Source organism: Salmo salar, chromosome 15 (assembly GCF_965601325.2).
Source record: "Salmo salar chromosome 15, fSalSal1, whole genome shotgun sequence".
Taxonomy (NCBI): Eukaryota; Metazoa; Chordata; class Actinopteri; order Salmoniformes; family Salmonidae; genus Salmo; species Salmo salar.
In genome coordinates, this window is record NC_138305.1 from 45,577,049 (window position 1) to 45,591,806 (window position 14,758).

At 43.2% G+C, this 14,758-nt stretch overlaps 1 protein-coding gene and 1 non-coding gene across 2 annotated transcripts; one reads left to right on the forward strand and one right to left on the reverse strand.

Annotated features, from left to right (window-relative positions):
* Nucleotides 1–106: 106 nt before the first annotated feature.
* Nucleotides 107–2,374, reverse strand: si:dkey-221h15.4 (epidermal retinol dehydrogenase 2). Its single transcript, XM_014144563.3, has 6 exons — nucleotides 1,807–2,374; nucleotides 1,469–1,603; nucleotides 1,253–1,352; nucleotides 962–1,106; nucleotides 743–868; nucleotides 107–530 (listed from the first exon to the last, which is right to left on the reverse strand). Exons 1-6 carry the CDS (start codon nucleotides 2,170–2,172, stop codon nucleotides 362–364), a joined length of 1,041 nt encoding a protein of 346 aa, XP_014000038.1. The 5' UTR covers nucleotides 2,173–2,374; the 3' UTR covers nucleotides 107–361.
* Nucleotides 2,375–2,769: 395 nt separating this feature from the next.
* On the forward strand, nucleotides 2,770–2,841 carry trnaa-ugc (transfer RNA alanine (anticodon UGC)). Its single transcript has one exon. It is a non-coding gene; the product is annotated as a tRNA-Ala (tRNA).
* Nucleotides 2,842–14,758: the final 11,917 nt, after the last annotated feature.

The window sequence follows — 14,758 nt, forward strand, 5'->3', positions numbered from 1 at the left end:
GGCTGGCGCCTTTGAAGACTGGCACCCAGAATCATGGCAATTAAGATGTGCTGTTTGTTCAGTTGGCTCAGTTGATTCACTTCACACAATAGATCAAAGCATGAAATAATGTGAAGGTATGTTTTTATTTAGCTGTGATAAACATTCTCAAAATAGGCTATTTGCATACAGTGCCATTGCCTGCCTGCCTATGATGATTTCAAGAAATGTGTGTAGGCTAGTCTAATGTACACTTTACTTACTTATGAATATCTGTATGTATGATGGATTGTTTGACAAGTTACCTGATCCCTATTCAACACCTCTTTTACAAAGTCCTCTTAAAAGATGCAATACTGCAATAGTTTTCTTCTTCTATTAGCTAGTTGTGATAGACTATTGCATTCTGTGGTTCACCAATGCTGTCGTATCTTTGGCGCAGAGGCTTTTTGTAGGGCAGAATGGGCACTGGGACTCCCCTGAATCGATCCATCAAATCCAATCCTCCAAAGAAATTCACCAAGATGATGCCCAACTTGGCTGGCATGAAGCTGAAACAAAAGATAATGCACTTGAGATCAATAAGGTGACTATTATAAAGTAACTCAGTGGTAGAGACTTCAAAACTTTACATTCTCCCTCTGCGACAGGTGTCATTAGGTGTGGCGTATCAAACCCTGGACTGACCATTGAGCTTCTGATACAAGAGAAAAGGCCTTGGGAAAATGAAAAGAGACTTCTCAGGTATGGAACTAATGTCTACCTTTTTAATGCCATGAGGAAGTACAGACTGGAGGGTAGCAGTAAATACATCTTCTCCCTCAGGATTGCATCCACAATCATCTTTGCTGCATCCCTCTTGTCCATGATGGGCAGAAAAGACGGCCACCTAAACAACAAGGGAAAAGATAGAAATTGCACTAGTATCATTATTGCCAGTTTTAGTTACCTGGGGGGGGGCAATCATATAGGGATAACTTACTTTGTCTGACATCCTCCAAACATGGTTGTGTTGATCAAGTAAGGACATACTATAGTAGTTTTGACCCCCTCCTTCTTGAGGACAAGCATCTCTAAGGCAATGGATTCAGCAAATCCAACAGCTGCAAACTTGCTTGCACAGTAGTCTGTCAACAAAAAATGTTTCTGTTATATCAATGTCAGTAAATTATTATTAAATTCTGTGGGGTAACACTACGGATAGAAGCTAATATTGTTGTGTAGCGGGGCTCACTCCAAATAGTGTAAATGACCCACATGAAAATTCACCCACCTGCTAATCCGTTCATAGCAAACAGTCCTCCATGACAGGCCACACACACAAGATGCCCATGGTTCCTGGACATCATAGCAGGAAGGAAAGCCTTGTATGTCTGTACAGATTCATGTCAGAGAGAAATGTATGGATCATCATACAGGATACAGATCAACTCTTAAATAATGTTTGAATAGTTTTATTTGCCTCCCTAGAAATTACAAGCTCAATTACCCAGAAGTGAGCAGCGACATTGACCCTCAGTGTTCTGTCCACCAGGTTGTCTGGGGCCTCTGTGAAGGTGTACTTTCCTGTCACTACTCCTGCATTATTCACCAAGATGGAAACATCCCCCACCTCCCTCTTTACCTATTGAATCAGCAGGTGAGTCAAAGTGTACATCAAATCACACACAGTGCTTGGTGGATAAACATGATATTACCTGTTAAACATGATATTACCAATTACGCACAGTGTTTACATTATTATTCACATTATTGTGCACATTTAAAAAGTTGACTGTCCTAAAAGTTATCTCAGCTTTCATTCAAACATAGAACAAACCACCTTACCATGTCTGCAACTTTATACACCTCAGTCCGTCGACTGCAGTCACAAGCATAGGCATAGACACGTATGTCCAGTATCTGGCGAAGTTCCTTGGCTGTCTCATCAAGAGCTTCCCAGTCGACGTCCCAAAGGACCAAGGCAGCCCCACGACGACCCAGCTCCTTGGCTATCAGTTTGCCAATACCATTGGCTGCCCCTGTTACCAACACTATTTCCCCTTCCACGTCCTTCCTGGGTGGCTGGATGAACAGACGCACAAGGGCCTCAAACAAGTAAAAGATTGCTCCAATAATGAGCTCAAAAAATTCCTTTATGTAACACAAATTTAATAGAAAGCCCTCGAAACACTGGATCAGTTGGTTGTGCATATTTGCTGGGCTAACCCTCTTACTACAATATTTTCTTCTCTTTTAAAAAGTCTCTAGGTGATATCTTCAAATCGCTCTATGAATTTATTGATCCTTTTATTCAATGTCTCGCAACTTCATGTCCCTCTCTCTGATTAGACTCAGATGTCCCTCCCCTGTCCTAATGTCATACGCTGTCATTTGAGTGTTTTATTTTTGTTCTCTCATATCTGCTGTGTCACGTTGGTGTTTGACCTGTCACCTAGTAGTCAGTGGACATTTGTTATGGAGATCATTTTAGATGGCGTTAATGTTAGCAGGCCTATGACAGCCCTATTACTGTTCATTAACGTTACTACCACTACCATTAGTAATAGTTGTAGCTACTGCAGTCACTACCATTACCGGGAACTATTATAGTATAGCCTTGTAGACCTAGTAGCAACTAAATACTTGGCCTACAGAGCAAAAATGTTTTTTACCCTCAATAAAACTTATTTAACGACCATAAATCCGTCGACGGGCAAATAAATATGCACTTAACTCACCTTTTGCAACTCATTTCGTATTGTAGCATAACTGTAGTGTACAGGTTTATCTGCATTACAAAGCATGCAAGGGGATGTAGCTCAGTGGTAGAGCGCATGCTTTGCATGTATGAGGCCCCGGGTTCAATCCCCGGCATCTCCAGGGAAATATTTTTTGCAATTCGATAACACTGTTATATGTTTTTTCATTTTATGCATTTTGATATTTATTACATTAGCTTTGCTATGTTTGACAACTATTTTATAACCAAATGTTGAAAATAACACAAATCCGAGCTCCGGATATTTTCGTGTGTTAGTTAGTGAAGGGTTTCCCAAACTCGGTCCTCGAGACCCCAAGTGGAGCACGTTTTGGCTTTTGCCCTAGCATTACTGAGCTGATTCAAATCAGCAAGCTTTGATAATTTGAATCAACTGTGAAGTGTTGGGGGAAAAAAATGTGCACCCCTTGCAGTCCCGAGGACCGAGCAAACTCTGCTGTAGTGGGTTATAGTCAGTGCTTAGTTGAATTTTAGCCGGATCATCTCCCCCTTGCCAGAATCCCCCTCTAATTTCTTTAATTTTGTGGCTAGAGTCAAATACTTTCTGTGGCACACATCAGAGTAAAATACTTTCTATAGATCAAACTCCACGTCAGGATAGGCAACCGAAATTAATAATTAATGTATGTGTATTATATTAAACATTGAGGAGGGAGTAAAATGCTGGCAAGCAATAAACATATCAGAACAACTATGGCTGAATTTTTATCCTTGCACTTTCAAAAATACTAGTCGAATAAGACATGGGAGATATTTATAGACTAATACAAATCAGTAGCGGATTTAGGTACGGGCGACATGGGCAGCCGCCCGGGGCGCCATACAAGCTAGACCCGCCACATACAATTGAAACAAATAGCCAAACCGAAAACTGCAGACAAAAATGCTTTCTGCTTCTAAGATTAGTGAAATGTAGGCTAAACTGACAACGAAGTGAAGAGCAGACTCTCAACTGCAGTAGCAAGCAAGTCGCAGCAATAAACAACACGAAGGGAGGGAGGGAGAATTTTGGCAGGGGGGAGATTTTCGGCACAACACCAGCACCCCACCGTTTTGAACTGTTTCGTTCCGGATCCTACTTGTCCGGATCCGGTACCGCTCATGGCATGAAAAATACGTTTTACATTTTGCAATGTAAAAATGTTAATAAAAGCGATCAAAGTTCATTCATACGTCTTCTTGAAGAAAAAAAATCATAACGTGAGAAAGTAGATTTTCAGCAGGGCCTGATATTCTAAGAGTCGATTCGGGTTGGGCCCGGGTTTATGGTTTGCTCAACGTTGACCACGTGTACATGTGCCCAGTATTCCGGATATTGCTAATATCCTGTTAAATTCTCATTCGGGAGAAGCTGTTTACATGCACCTTTGATATCCCGCTCTAGATTATCCCCGTAGGCATGAATAAACAGAATATTACTCATTTAAATTCCTATGGGTTAAATGGAATAGTAACTGAAATCAGGACACTGACTGTTGGCATATAACCGCTCACGTGTAACGCTGCGTAATAACCTATACTATTAACTCCTGCAGAATTATGCATTTATTGCAGTAAAATTATATAATATTTATACACCAATGATATGCGAAAACGAGCCCGTGCAGACCACGAAAAACAAGAATAAACGGGATAAAATGTTACATGCCACAGTAGCCTATCCCATCTAAAATCAGCATATCCCAGGCATCTCATCCGGGTTTCTCATAACTGGGATCCACGCCTTTTCGGTTTATTGCGGGATATGTTTACATATGTTACAACATATGTCAACAACAAAAACAATAATAACGGGATATCGGTGTGTATGTTAACGTGATCAGTATAATCTGTTTGAGACCAAAGCATGGCCGCGCGCCTGTATCTCTCACAGAACCAGTGGCGGGGCTTTGAGCCCCACACTTTTAGGTAAAAAAATATTTACTCTATATATGTATTTATTTTTATTGTGGGGGCTTGCCTGTTTTTCTTGTTATTTTGGCATTAATACGTGTAACATCAGTTTGCAAACAATGTTAAAAAAAAGTGTAATTGAGTAAGCAGCATACAAACATGGTCTCTTTGTTGCTTTCTTGAGTAAGGCACCTCCGAAATGCAGGTGTTTCAGCCTAGCTCAGTGCTTTCTGTGGTGGTGGGGCAGCCAGCGGAAAATACAGAGCGTTGCACCTGATGGGCTCAGTTTTCTGTCACTCATGGGACAGTAGGTCATCCCCAATTCTAAGGTTAGCGCTAGAACGTTTTTGCCCCTTGGGTTCTGCCATAGAGTTATTAGAAGTGCCCATCCAAGAAGCCTCAAGGTCATTGGCCACAGATAGAATGACATCAAATTACGTTATATCTACGGTAGCTTTGTGTAAAGAGTGTGCTGAGAGCTGGGAAGCAAGTTCAGGGAGTGAGTGTTAATAAATAAAACAAGAACCACAAACAACGTATCGACACGAAAACAGATTCAATAACACCTGAGGAAAGAACCAAGGGGAGTAACAGATATAGGTAAGATAAGGAGGTGATGGAGTCCGATGAGGTGATGTGACCTGTGTGCGGGATAATCAGCAGCCTTATGATCGAGAGGCCGGAGAGGGAGTATACGTGACACTTTGATTGCACTGATCATGTCAACGTCGTACTTTCAAATCTTAGCTGGCAAGCTAGCAGTCGTCACCATGACTCAAGTCAACAATCAAATCCTTGTCATATGAAGAGAAAGAGATAAACGTCTCGGTGCTCATCGGCTATTGGACATAAACATTACACAACAAGTTGGACATCGCAAATTCAACAATGAGTGGTTTGGGAAGGAATTAGTGGCTAGCTGTGAGTTAAAGACAACTCACGAACCGTCTCAACGTTCGTAACAAAAGGGAGACAACATGGAGACAAGGAATAACAAAAGATGTATTTATTAACTAAGGTAATTTATATACAAATAAACATAGTGTGTCTGCATAGAGAGAGTCTCCCCAATGAATGTGGAAGAGGTCTATTTATCCTGGGATACACCCGGGCCCAGGTGTTTCCCATGTAGCTGACAACTCTCCCAGCTCCGCCCACCGGCATCCTAATAAGGAAACAAGAGCAAAGAGAGAGAATACGGCAGACAGAGTGGGAGGGTCGTCACAGCTTCAGCTGGGAAAATACGTTTTGAACCGTCATTCAACTCGGAATTGTAAATTCGGCATCTTTCTATTTGATGACAAAATTTGTAGCTAAAGTAATACTAAGTGTATGTTGTGTAGTAAGCTGTTAGTAGCCCATGTGCCTCATCCTATTACATTGGTCTATTTTCACCAACGCGGTATTGTAAACACATTGTTCGTGGCCAGTGTGTGCTTGTTTGCCTATAACCTGTTGTAGAGAAACGTAATCATCGAATATTGTAAGAGCTTTCATTGTGAGTTTATGTAAGAACGGCCCATGTTCTGAATTCTGTCGCTATACATTTCAAAAGTGCTCTGTCGCTCATTAAATGTCTTAATCGAAATTACGGATTGCCTCTTATCCGCTTGTCGTCCCCTTATACCATAGTTTGTACATCTCAATTGTCCGTAGAAACCACATTTGTTTATGCAAGTCAGCCATATCAAATATGTTTTTTTTAAAGGCAGTAAGTGAGGCAGAATGAACTGTAGCAGTAAGGTGTTGGGACCGCTGTTGGGTTGGGACACTGCTGTTGGACAGCTTTATGTAGGCACTAACAGTTTGTGGGCACCGTTTACAGTGCAAGTAATGTATTGTTTAGTGCTGTGTTGTTGCTTTGCTAGCATGCATCCCTCCAATTTTTGTTTGTTTGCCCCACCAAGATGTACATGCTAAAATCGCCACTGCACAAAACTAGAACAAGATTTAACTTTTTATATGATCGCTCTCAGCTCCAATTCTGTAGATATGAGCCTGCACCTCATCTCTCCAGCGCTGTACTTCATAATTTCTTTCCGTAGAGTCATATCCGCGTGAAGTGTTCTGGAAGAGCTGCAGCACCCCTGTCAGCAAATCTCAGTGAACAGCATGCAGACAAAACGGGCGTTGAGAAATATTTAAAATACAATCCCGGGAAAACAGCAAATGGCTGCTGAAAAGAGAAGACTCTAATCTGTATGCTGTAGACTACCAGAATATTAATCAACTTTCAAATAAAGTCAAATCAAAGTTTATTTGTCACGTGCGCCTTCCCGGTGTTTGCAACGCCAGCATAGTGTGTGTGCAACGCCAGGGTTGTGGGTTCGATTCCCACGGGGGGCCAGTACAAAAAAAATTGCATGAAATGAAATGTATGCATTCACTACTGTAAGTCGCTCTGGATAAGTGCGTCTGCTAAATGACTAAAATGTAAATGTAAAATGCGCCGAATACAACGCCTTACAGTGAAACGCTTACTTGCAGGCTCTAACCAATAGTGCAAAAAAGGTGTTAGGTGAACAATAGTTAAGTAAAGAAGTAAAAAGACAGGCTATATACAGTAGCGAGGTTACATACAGACACTGGTTAGTCAGGCTCATTGAGGTAATATGTAGATATGGTTAAAGTGACTATGCATATATGATGAACAGAGATTAGCAGGGGTTGGTGGGTGGCAGGACACAATGCAGATAGCCCGGTTAGCCAATGTGTGGGAGCACTGGTTGGTCAGCCCAATTGAGGTAGTATGAATGTGTAGTTAAAGTGACTATGCATATGATAAATGGAGAGTAGCAGCAGCGTAAAAAGAGGGTTGGGGGGAACACAATGCAAATACCTGTTCAGGAGTCTTATGGCTTGGGTGTAAAAACTGTTGAGAAGCCTTTTTGTTCTAGACTTGGCACTCTGGTACCGCTTGCCATGTGGTAGTAGAGAGAACAGTCTATGACTAGGGTGGCTGGGGACTTTGACAATTTTTAGGGCCTTCCTCTGACACTGCCTGGTGTAGATGTCCTGGATGGCAGGCAGCTTAGCCCCAGTGATGTTGGGCCGTACGCACTACCCTCTGAAGTGCCTTGCGGTCAAATTGCCATACCAGGCAGTGATGCAACCAGTCAGGATGCTCTCGATGTTGCAGCTGTAGAACCTTTTGAGGATCTGAGGACCCATGCCAATCTTTTTAGTTTCCTGAGGGGGAATAGGCTTTGTCGTGCCCTCTTCACGACTGTCTTGGTGTGTTTGGACCATATTAGTTTGTTGTTGATGTGGACACCAAGGAACTTGAAGCTCTCAACCTGCTCCACTGCAGCCCCGTCTATGAGAATGGGGGCGTGCTCAGTCCCATTTTCCTGTAGTCCACGATCATCTCCTTTGTCTTGAGACAACATAGCTCTTCTTTCCATACTGCAAGAAGATTGGGCTCCTGAGTGGCGCAGTGGTCTAAGGCACTGCGTCTCAGTGCTTGAGGCGTCACTACAGAAACCCTGGTTTGAATCCAGGCTGTATCACAACCGGACGTGATTGGGAGTCCCGTAGGGCGGCGCACAATTGGCCCAGCATCCTCCGGGTTTGGCCAGTGTAGGCAGTCATTTTAAATAAGAATGTGTTCTTAACTGACTTGCCTAGTTAAATAAAATAAATGTCACAAAAACATTATCACTCGATCAGATGCAGCTTCGGTTGAGTATTTCAGGGAAAAGCTTCCGGTATCAAACTGACCTGACACAAAGTGGTGTGTATGTAATTGATCTGAGTATAACATGTGATAGTCAAACTACAATTGTGGAGAGAACTCACCTTAGAGTCTGCAGGCTTAGTAGAGAACTTATCCCTTTCCACTCCTTGCTCATCGTACAGTAAGACCACTCTGTCCACAGTGCATACAGCAAATCTTATATTTTTCGGTGCCCATATCATACAAGTCCCTTTGGCAGCTCCCTCCTGTGGTAAATGGACCACAAATTGGATAACATGTCAGTATACTTCATACGACGCTAGCTGTAGCCTCAGTGAACCGGGCACATACCGCACTGCTGAAGCTAGAAACATACTGTTAAGCATTTCGCTGCACCTGCTTTAACATCTTCCAATCTGTGTACGTGACAAATAAACTTTGATTTGACAGTGTTCTTCAATACGGTCTCTGGAGCCACACCAAAAAGCCCGACGCCGTTTCACAGACACCGTCCCTGGGTCATCCGTTGAATAAAATTGACATAAGTTAGCAACTAAAAAAAGGTAGTTAGCTAGCTAGTTAAGGACACATACTGAGGCTAGCTAGATACTAGACAGAGCTAGCTAGCAGCAAGCTAACGTTAGTCATCAAAGCATTATGTATAGTACAGTAGCTAACGTTAACTTTAGCTACACCTGGTGGCTAATGTCAGCTAGTAACGGTAAGGTTGCGGCCGTTAAAAGGGTATTCAGATGTTTTAGTTGCATGGTTAAGATATAGAATAATCTGTGTAACTGCTGTAATGTGACAGAAATGGGGAAACAGTTTTAGTACTCTGGGATCCCAGAAAAGGTTGGCATTTTATAAAGGAATTTAAATGCAATTCTAAGACATTTTCCATGACTGGAGACCATATTTTTTAATACCGCACAAACTAAGAATCTGAGATCAATCAAAACTACGTGAATCCAGCAATAGCCTAGGCCAGGGGTGCTCAACTACTATTTGAGGTCCAGTCACAAATTTCATAGGTGGCAAAGGTCCAGATGTATAATGTAATTTATCAGCGTAGTAACAAATCCCAACCTGTACACACATCTCTTGTTGACAGAGGGAAAATGTTGCAGTTTTAAAGCAGATTCTCCACATTTTGCACGGGGCAGAGATTTGTTTCCCCTGTTTTAAAGCTAATTTCCTTGAGTTCTATGCATTCTTCCATATCTTATGTGAGTTTATATGATACCAGGGGTCGAAGCCCGAGCAGAATTTACCCTGCTCTGGGTCCGGATCCGATCCACCAGTTGAGTATGGAGGGCCTAGGTCTAGGTTTGTGGAGATGCACATATTGTAGGCTACAATAGCAGGAGGAAAATTAGTCCTAAACATTTTTCAGTTTCACTGACTCACCCAATGATGAGTAGTTCACTTGCTGGTGATGGCCGACGTGTTCTTGCCTATAGCCTCTCGCGCTTGTTTTTACAAAAAATTCTAGATCACCTGTACTCCACACACAAATGCATATAAAGCTCTCCCTCGCCCTCCATTTGGTAAATCCGACCACAAATCTATCCTCCTGATTCCTGCTTACAAGCTAAAATTAAAGCAGGAAGCACCAGTAACTCGGTCTATAAAAAAAAGTGGTCAAATGAAGCAGATGCTAAACTACAGGACTGTTTTGCTATCACAGGCTGGAACATGTTCCGGGATTCTTCCGATGGCATTGAGGAGTACACCACATCAGTCACTGGCTTTATCAATAAGTGCATCGAGGACGTCGCCCCACAGTGACTGTATGTACATACCCCAACCAGAAGCCATGGATTACAGGCAACATTCGCACTGAGCTAAAGGGTAGAGCTGCCGCATTCAAGGTGCGGGACTCTAACCCGGAAGCTTGCAAGAAATCCTGCTATGCCCTGTGACGAACCATCAAACAGGTAAAGTGTCAATACAGGGCTAAGATTGAATCATACTACACCAGCTCCAACGCTCGTCTTATGTGGCAGAGCTTGCAAACTATTACAGACTACAAATGGAAGCACAGCCGCGAGCTGCCCAGTGACACGAGCCTACCAGATGAGCTAAATCCCCTCTATTCTCGCTTCGAGGCAAGCAACACTGAGGCATGCATGAGAGCATCAGCTGTTCCGGACGACTGTGATCACTCTCTCCGTAGCTGACGTGAGTAAGACCTTTAAACAGCTCAGTGTTCAACACCATAGTACCCTCAAAGTTCATCACTAAGCTAAGGATCCTGGGACTAAACACCTCCCTCTGCAACTGGATCCTGGACTTCCTGATGGGCTGCCCCCAGGTGGTGAGGGTAGGTAGCAACACATCTGCCACACTGATCCTCAACACTGGAGCTCCACAGGGGTGCGTGCTCAGTCCACTCCTGTACTCCCTGTTCACCCACGACTGCATGGCCAGGCACGACTCCAACGCCATCATTAAGTTTGCCGATGACACAACAGTGCTGATCACCGACAACGATGAGACAGCCTATAGGGAGGAGGTCAGAGACCTGGCCGGGTGGTGCCAGAATAACAACCTATCCCTCAACGTAACCAAGACTAAGGAGATGATTGTGGACTACAGGAAAAGGAGGACCGAGCACGCCCCCATTCTCATCGACAGGGCTGTAGTGGAGCAGGTTGAGAGCTTCAAGTTCTTTGGTGTCCACATCAACAACAAACTAGAATGGTCCAGACACACCAAGACAGTCGTAAAGAGGGCACGAAAAAAGCCTATTCCCCCTCAGGAGACAGGAAAGATTTGGCATGGGTCCTCAGATCCTCAAAAGGTTCTACAGCTGCAACATCGAGAGCATCCTGACTGGTTGCATCACTGCCTGGTATGGCAACTGCTCAGCCTCTGACCGCGAAGCACTACAGAGGGTAGGGCGAACGGCCCAGTGCATCACTGGGGCCAAGCTTCCTGCCATCCAGGACCTCCATGCCAGGTGGTGTCAGAGGAAGGCCCTAAAAAAGACTCCAGCCACCCTCGTCATAGAATGTTCTCTTTGCCACTGCACGGCAAGTGGTACCGGAGTGCCAAGTCTAGAACAAAAAGGCTTCTAAACAGCTTTTACCCCCAAGCCATAAGACTCCTGAACATCTAATCAAATGGCTACCCAGACTATTTGTATTGCCCCCCTTACACCACTGCTACTCTCTGTTGTCATCTGTGCATAGTCACTCTAATAACTCTACCTACATGTACATTCTACGTCAACTAACCGGTGCCCCCGCACATTGACTCTGTATCGGTACCCCCCTGTATGTAGTCTCGCTATTGTTATTTTACTGCTGCTCCTTAATTACTTGTGACTTTTAACTCTTATTCTTATCCATATTTTTTTGAAACGCGTTGTTGGTTAGGGGCTTGTAAGTAAGAATTTCACTGTAAGCTCTACACCTGTTGTATTCGGCACATGTGACTAATAAAATTAGATTTGTCAAGGCCATGGCATTTTCTCCCGGCACAACATAAATTGCCATTGCCCAAACTGATAAATTATGTTATGTCTACAAAATCTGAGAGGAATGGTAAGCATAACTTCATACTTCTCATAGTTGTATTTTGGCAGGGTTTTAATTCACAGTTGACCGACCTGTAGGTTCTCCTTGTATCAATTGTGATGCATCCTTCTTATTCCTCACACAGGGGTGAGAAGAAGGTAATCTGCAACAAATTTGTACAGACGGTAAGTAATCACACATTTCTGTGATGCAGTAGAACTAAGTTATCTTAATTTAATCAGCAACATTCAATTTAAACACATTTCATCCTGTTTCAGAGTGCTTTGACATGTTTCCTATGGCCTGCAGAACACGCAATCGTTTTTGGTTTAACTGAGGGAAAGGTTAGTCATTTACACAATCAATGTTTTTTTTTTAATTTATTGACAGTATTTTTTTATTAACAAAAAGTGAAATGATTTTTATGAACATTGTGGTGGATCTTGACATGTTTTGTTTGCTTCCTCTCAGGTTCACCTTGCTAACACAAAAACAAACAAGTCATCTACTGTCTACGGAAAATATTCCTACATTGTCTCATTGACAACAGTGTGTGCTCTTGTTCTTTATTTCAACCTTCTCACTCAAAGTTGTACTCTGTGGTGGTGATCACAATAATAGTGAACTCCTCTCTGTATAGTGTCTCTGGTTCACAGTTGAAATCGTATCAGGTAGATGTTCATTGATGCATGTTGTGTATTGATGTGCATGTCTCTCCAATCTTTTTGCAGGGTAAATTGTTGACCCACCCTTGCCAAACCATATGCCCTGGCATGGAGAGCCAACAGCGGCATAGTGGCTGGATGTGACAAGAAGATAGTGGCCTATGACAGGGAGGGTCACATCCAGCAGACTTTTGACTACAGCTGAGAAAGAGTTCACTGTGGCCACCAGTCCCAGTGGACAGTCTGTGGTCAGCAGCAGCTATTACCAGTCAGTCTTCATTTTGATACATCAGTGTTCAGGTAATAAGCATGATATTACAACCTCATACAGTATCTTACATTGCTGGGAAGTTCTTCTGGGTGATAAATTGTTTTGTTCAAAGTCTTCAACTGGAGTCCTCTGAAAGGAGCATGGGACCAAGCATCCCCAAAGAGATTCCAAACCTGTACACCATCACTGCCTTGGCCTGGAAGAAGGACGACTCACGCCTCTGTGCAGTTAGTAACCATACACGAACGAGCACACCTGTTCGCAGCAGTCATGCCATAATTGATTTAGGCCCGAAAGTACTGTAGAAAGTAGGCTACACATTGCCTTTCACAGCTTTTTGTAATTTAAACTTCATGAACATGTTTTTGTCAATCCCTGTGTGGCGGAGTGGAACAGTTTTCCTGCTGCCTATGGAGGAGCATCTACAAGAACAACATTTGAGATGACTTATGAGGGACTGAGTCAGGTACATTGTGGTATTCACCGCCTTAAGTTCAGAACGAAAGGGGGGTGTCTTCAGTTCAGCTGACAGGGAAAGTTTAACATGAGTCCTTGAGTTGTGGCTCACAGAGATTGTTGTTGAGCTGCGCTTATCACATCACCCTCTGTGGACTCAACAGTTCTTCTTGGCCATGTCACTTAATTCCTTGCAGGTGTCACACCAGCCTTCGCTTTGGCGTTCGGCATTCCCGGCCTTCTAGCTGCTGGCAAACGCCCTTCACTCATCAGCCCGGACTTGTCTCGTCATCATTACACACACCTGGTTCCAATCCCCACGCTAGCACTGTGTGTGTGTATATATGTCCATATATACACTCCCTCTGTCATTGTAAATGTTGCTTGTTTTCCTCAGAGGAATCTCCTATTTCCTGAGTACTTTATTTTGCACTTTGGGTCTTGTCCCGCTTTTATTTATTTGTGTGTATATATATCTCTATGAATGAGAGTGCTTTAATAAACTCAGTAGTTCTAAACCTGCAACTGCCTACTCCTCTCTACGCTTGTGACAGTGGGTTTGTGGCTCAGTCTATCTACATTTGAGTCATTTAGCAGACACTCTTATCCAGAGCAACTTACAGTAGTGAATGCATACATTTCATGCCTTTTTTTAAAACATTTTTTATTTATTTTTTGTACTGGCCCCCCGTGGGAATCGAACCCACAACCCTGGCGTTGCACACACCACGCTGGCGTTGCAAACACCATGCTCTACCAACTGAGCCACAGTGAGGTCTGAACAATGTGACTCCAGGTGATTTGTAAAGAACCTGTCCACAGGGATGCGGGTTGTGCTGAAATCCCACTACGGCCATGAGATAGACGAGGTGAAGATTATGAGGAAGGACCGCTACCTGGTGGCCCACACCTCTGATACCCTGCTGCTGGGAGACTTGTCCTCCAACAACCTGAGTGAGGTATGACAGTCTGGCCATTCACTGGCAGATGGATAGGGGTTATTTTATATAGGAATTGATGCAAATCTTTCACTATGGTTATTTCTTTACTTGCCTCCACTCGTGTGGTATTGCAGACTAGAATTTGAAGTGAGCAGTTGGAAGATTTAAAACACTAAGTACTAGAAAATACATTTAATTGCCTTCGCTGACTGGTGTCTATTGTAGGCCACTATCCCCTCTGTGCGAAGTCTCAACATTACAGCTGGAACAACAACCGTGTAACCAACAGTTATGGATGAAGTTCCAAGGACCTGATTTCAAATGTTATAATTAGAAGTTTGAGGGCTGTCAGGATTCAGTTTGCTAATATCTGGTTAATTGTGAGTTTAAGGAGCCTTCCTATGCTGGAGTGCTGATATTGAAAATGGCAGACGTAGTAATAATAATACGCCCTGGCTACAGGTATATGTGTAATGTAGTGTAAAGCAGGGAGCGTCGCCCACCGCGCCTCACCCCAGGTGAACAAAGACCCCTCTGCTGTTCTTTTTTCAGATGGCAGGGCTCCAGGGGGAATGATAAATTCTTCTTTGAAAAG

Excerpts from the sequence above, each read along its gene's own strand:
- si:dkey-221h15.4 (XM_014144563.3), bottom strand. The coding sequence starts at position 2,172 with ATGCACAACCAACTGATCCAGTGTTTCGAGGGCTTTCTATTAAATTTG. Across the intron at positions 1,353-1,468 it reads ATGTCGCTGCTCACTTCTGG|ACATACAAGGCTTTCCTTCC; the intron begins GTAATTGAGCTT and ends GAATCTGTACAG. Across the intron at positions 869-961 it reads TTTGGAGGATGTCAGACAAA|GTGGCCGTCTTTTCTGCCCA; the intron begins GTAAGTTATCCC and ends CTTGTTGTTTAG.